This window comes from Cebus imitator, unplaced genomic scaffold, assembly GCF_001604975.1.
Source record: "Cebus imitator isolate Cc_AM_T3 unplaced genomic scaffold, Cebus_imitator-1.0 Scaffold140, whole genome shotgun sequence".
In the NCBI taxonomy this organism is placed as follows: Eukaryota; Metazoa; Chordata; class Mammalia; order Primates; family Cebidae; genus Cebus; species Cebus imitator.
In genome coordinates, this window is record NW_016107455.1 from 3,527,423 (window position 1) to 3,532,513 (window position 5,091).

The 5,091-nt window shown below is 47.2% G+C and overlaps 1 protein-coding gene across 1 annotated transcript in view; it reads left to right on the top strand.

The window, feature by feature from the left end:
• The first annotated feature begins 1,055 nt into the window (after window positions 1-1,055).
• The window catches only part of ZNF207 (zinc finger protein 207), a 20,175-nt gene continuing 16,139 nt past the window's right edge, over window positions 1,056-5,091 (top strand). The window contains exons 1-2 of the mRNA XM_017542018.1: window positions 1,056-1,582; window positions 3,597-3,723. Coding sequence (XP_017397507.1) covers window positions 1,542-1,582; window positions 3,597-3,723 — 168 coding nt within the window. The 5' untranslated portion in view covers window positions 1,056-1,541. The remainder of the gene's footprint in view (window positions 1,583-3,596; window positions 3,724-5,091) is intronic.

Sequence of the window (5,091 nt, forward strand, 5' to 3'; positions counted from 1 at the left end):
TCGGCCGAAATAGCTATGTTTTTTAGACTGAGTCTCGCTCTGGTGGCCAGGCTGGAGTGCAGTGGTGCAGTCTCTGCTCACTGCAACCTCTGCATCCTGGGTTCAAGGGATTCTCCTGCCTCAGCCTCCTGAGTAGCTGGGATTACAGGTGCTTGCTACCTCGTCCCGCTAATTTTTTGTATTTTTAGTAGAGATGGGGTTTCACCATGTTAGCCAGGATGGTCTTGATCCCCTGACCTCGTGATCCACCTGCCTCAGTCTCCCAAAGTGCTGGGATTATAGGTGTGAGCAACCGCGGCTGGCTAGTTTTTATATTTTAGTAGAGACGGGGTTTCACCATGTCGGCCAGGATTGGCCTCGATCTCTTGACCTCGTGATCTGCCCGACTCGGCCTTCAGTGCTGGGATTCCAGGCGTGAGCCACCGCGCCCGGCTATCAGCTCCAGTCTTACTACGACTAGTTTTTTCAGGTGCCCAGCTTCAGACAAACTCCTTGCTCCCTTACTGAGACACACTTTCTTTCACCTCGCTTGCTCCCGTTGGCTCTTCAAGAAACCTTTCTTCGGTGGGGAGCAGTGGCTCATGCCTGCAATTTCAACACTTTGGGAGGCCGACGCGGGCGGATGACTTGAACCCAGAGTTCGAGACCAGCCTGGCCAACACGGTGAAACCCTGTATCTACTAAAAATACAAAAATCAGCCGGGCTTGGTGGCGCGCGACTGCAATTCCAGCTACTTGGGAGGCTGAGGCAGGAGACTTGCTTGAACCCGGGAAGCGGAGGTAGTAGTGAGGGCGCTGAACCAGGGAGGCGCAGACTGCTGTGGTCCGAGATCGCGCCGCTGCACTCCAGCCTCGGCGACAGAATGAGACTTCGTCTCTGAAACAAAGTCTTTCTTGACAACCCTGTGACCACTGCCCCTAAGGCCGCCTTAGGCTCCCGCTCTCTGAAGTCCTGCAGCACTTCGCATTTCCCTAGCGCCGCACTGAGGACTCTGCGTTGTGTACTAGTCTGTCACCAATCTGCGAGTTAACAAGGCAGGGAATAACTTCTTAGGTTTAGCACGTGATAGGCACATAATCAACATTTACTGTTTAATTGAAACAAAATTAAAACTGGGCGCTATCTCAATCTTCATTTGTAATCGGCCCTAACTGCACTGGCAGTCTTTCCCGTTATTTTGTTTTCCATTCGCATGCGTACCTAGCTCTCCGGCTCCTTTACAAAAGAAACCCGAAGGACGCAAGCACAGCCAGCGAAAACGAAAAACCCTCAAACGGACAAGATGGCGGCCACCTCTCGCGCCTCTTAGTCCCACCCACTCAGGGAGGAGGTCTGCGTCATGTGACCTCCCCCTTCCTGGGTCCGCCTTCCACCGCAGTGCCTGACGGGAGGCGGAGCGGCGAACGAGGCCGTCGGCCATTTTGTGTCTGCTTCCTGTGGGACGGGGTGGAAGCCGTTGGGTTGGGAAAGTGAGCGATTTTTCGCTTCGTTTCTCCTGCTTCTTTTTTCTTCCCTACTACTTTATCGGTAGAGCGCAGTTATGGGTCGCAAGAAAAAGAAGCAGCTGAAGCCGTGGTGCTGGTATCCTTTGTCGGTTTGAAGTCGAGGTCGCGCTGGGGTGCCGGTTGGTGGGGCCTGGGACTGGGAGGCCTGGGTTTGGCCTATGCCGTGGAGGGTTTGTATCTAGGCTTCGGCGTGGGTGGTCTGGTGGCTGGGATTGGACTTGAGAAGGCTTCTGGGAAAATGGAGTTCCGGGGTCGAGAGGGTTCTTGCAGTTGTGGGTCGTGTGACTATGTGACTCAGGAGGATCTTGTTTGGTGCGAATTTTGGACTCAGTGGGAGGCGGCCTGGACCCCTCCGCCAAGGACAGTGACCCCTAGGGACATTCAGACACACACTGTTTTTGGTGACGATTCAGCAAAGGGACTTTTTCTTCGAGTGCGAAAGGCTCTTCCCAGTCTGTCACCCACTTTTTCTGTTTTTATTTATTTATTTTATGTCTGTGTTTTTTTGTGTTTGTATTTTCGAATTGGCGGTTTGGTAAAGGCTCAAGTTAGGCCACCCTTTTTCTCTTTTCGGGGCCAGGGGAGAACTAGCTTCCGTCTCACCCAGAGGCGCCTTAATCTTCAGGAAGCGTTCTCACAGGGTGGAGTTTCTGTTACTCAACTTTGTAGGACTAAAAATGCCTCTTATTAGAAAGGAAAACTCTTACTAAAGTGTGACATTATTTAATGCCATTTCCGGAGTCGTTGATATTCTTTACGTTAAAATTGATTTTGACCGGGCGCAGTGGCCCACGCCTGTAATCCCAGCACTTTGCAAGGCCAAGGCGGGCGGATCACTAGGTCAAGAGATCGAGACCATTCTGGCCAACATGGTGAAACCCCGTCTCTACTAAAAATACAAAAATTATGTGGGCGTGGTGGTGCGCACCTGTAGTCCCAGCCACTTGGGAGGCTGAGGCAGGAGAATCGCTTGAACCAGAGAGGGAGATTGCAGTGAGCTGAGATTGTGCCGCTGCATTCCAGACTGGGCGACAGAGCAAGACTGTCACCCAGAAAAAAAAAGATTCTATTTACTGTCTTGTACGTAAAGGCGGCCTTTTACAGTTCTGCGTTTATTTTTTATTTTCGTTTTGTTTTTGAGACAGAGTCTTGCTTCGTCGTCAGGCGCCAGGCTGGAGTGCAGTGGTGCCATCTCGGCTCACTGCAACCTCCGCCTCACGGATTCAAGCAATTCTCCTGCCTCGGCCTCCCGAGTAACTGGGACTACGGGTGTGCACCATCACGCCCAGCTAATTTTTGTATTTTTAGCAGAGACGGGTTTCACCATGTTGGCCAGGATGGTCTCGATCTCTTAACCTCGTGATCTGCCCACCTTGGCCTCCCAAAGTGCTGGGATTACAGGTGTGAGCTACCGCGCCCCGCGAGTTCTGCGTTTATGTAACGGTTTGAAAAATAGCTTAAATACGGTTACGAATTTTGTAATGTGATTTTAGGAAAACCTGAGTTGTGAGGTAAGAATTCTGTTTTATTTATTTAGTGTATCTGTGAATTTAAATACAGTCCTTGGCAACATAAATTTATATGGAATTGGAAACAACTTTATGGATTGTTCATTCGAAATTATGTGATTATTGTTAATCATATGGTTAATCTTAGATTCTAAATATTGCCTAATTCCTATTCTGGTTATTGTTATCGTTTACATAGCTAGTGAAGTAATTGTTCTGACAGAAACTTGGAGATTTCTTAACTCTTTCTTGTCCTCAGTGTGCATTTGTAAATGTTGAAATATTTATAACAAAAGTTAATTTCACAAAGATTTTTGTTAAACAGGAATTTGATAAAGTATATTGCTGATTACTGAGATGTGTTTATTGCGGTAGTGAAGAGAGATGGGCTTCCAGGAAATTGAAAATACTGAAATTACATGCCAAGTGTTGTCCCTAATTGTGTAATAAATATCAAAAGCAAAGTTTCTATGCAGTACGATTTTGGTTTTAGCTGTTCACATATTGTAATGTTACTCATATGTTTTTATTATAGGCAGTGTCACCACTATGCTGTTTTTGTGCCTTAACAGTATTGATTAGGTATTGTAATAGAGATTTTGATGATGAGAAGATCCTTATACAGCACCAAAAAGCAAAGCATTTTAAATGCCATATATGTCACAAGAAATTATATACAGGACCTGGCTTAGCTATTCATTGCATGCAGGTAAGGATTTATTGTCCCCTTGTGATTTGGAAACATCTTGAAAGAATAATCTTCTATTTCTCTGACAAATGTAATTTTTTTTATTTTTTTTTGAGACCGATTCTCACTCTGTCACCCAGGCTGGAGTGCAGTGGCACAATCTGGGCTTACTGCAACATCCATCTCCCAGCTTCAAGCAGTTCTCCCTAGCCTCCCAAGTAGCTGGGATTACAGGAACCCACCGCCACACTCGGCTAGATCCCCCCTCACTCCTGAGACAGAATTGTCCTCTTATTGTCCAGGCTGGAGTGCAGTGGCATGATCTCGGCTCACCGCAACCTCCACCTCCCAGGTTCAAGCGATTCTCCTGCCTCAGCCTCTAGGATTACAGGCATGCGGCACCACGCCTGGTTAATTTTGTTTTTTTTTTTAGTAAAGATGGAGTTTCTGAGTGTTGGTCAGGCTGGTCTTGAATTCCCGACCTCAGGTGAACCACCCGCCTCCGCCTCCCAAAGTGCTGGGATTACAGGCATGAGCCACCTTGCCTGGCCTAATTTTTGTATTTTTAGGAAAGACCAGGTTTCTCCATGTTGGCCAGGTTGGTCTTGAACTTCTGACCTCAGGTGATCCACCCACCTTGGCCTCCCAAAGTGCTGGGATTACAGGTATGAGCCACCGCACCTGGCCGATGACTAATTTTTTTTTTGTTCATTTACCTGCTGTAAAAGATAAGGTAGCCAGTCAGCCTTAAAAACAGATTTGTTCAATAGCCATCAAGAAGATAAACAAAACTGGCCTTTTATGTTTAAAGAGACTTTATATTTGTGTTTAGCCTGATAGTACTTTTCTCGGTTAGAATGGTAGCAGATTGGGATCACAAAATATTTCCGGAGTAGTTGGCAGAGAACAGGAATCAGCAATTTTATTTTTGTTGGTTGTCTGGCCATAAGAATTAATACTTAATCAGCTGTCATTACTCACTGCCATTGCAGGATTTGTTACTATCTGTAGCTTGGGGCTGGGTTTATTTCAACATTTCAGCAGTTTATTTATTGGACTTCTTTTGGAATGGTAGCGTTGTATTTTTTGCCCTTTTTTTTTTTTTTGAGACACTGTCTTCCTCTGTTGCTAGACTGGAGTGCAGTGGCACGATCGAAGCTCACTGCAACCTCCAGACTCCCTGGTTCAAGCGATTCTCCTGCCTTAGCCTCCCGAGTAGCTGGGATTACAGGGATGTGCCATCACACCCAGCTAATTTTTATATTTTTAGTGGAGATGGGGTTTCACCGTGTTGGCCAGGATGGTCTCCATCTCTTGACCTCATGATCTGCCCGCCTTGGCCTCCCAAGGTGCTGGGATTACAGGCGTGAACCACCGTACCCAGCCTTT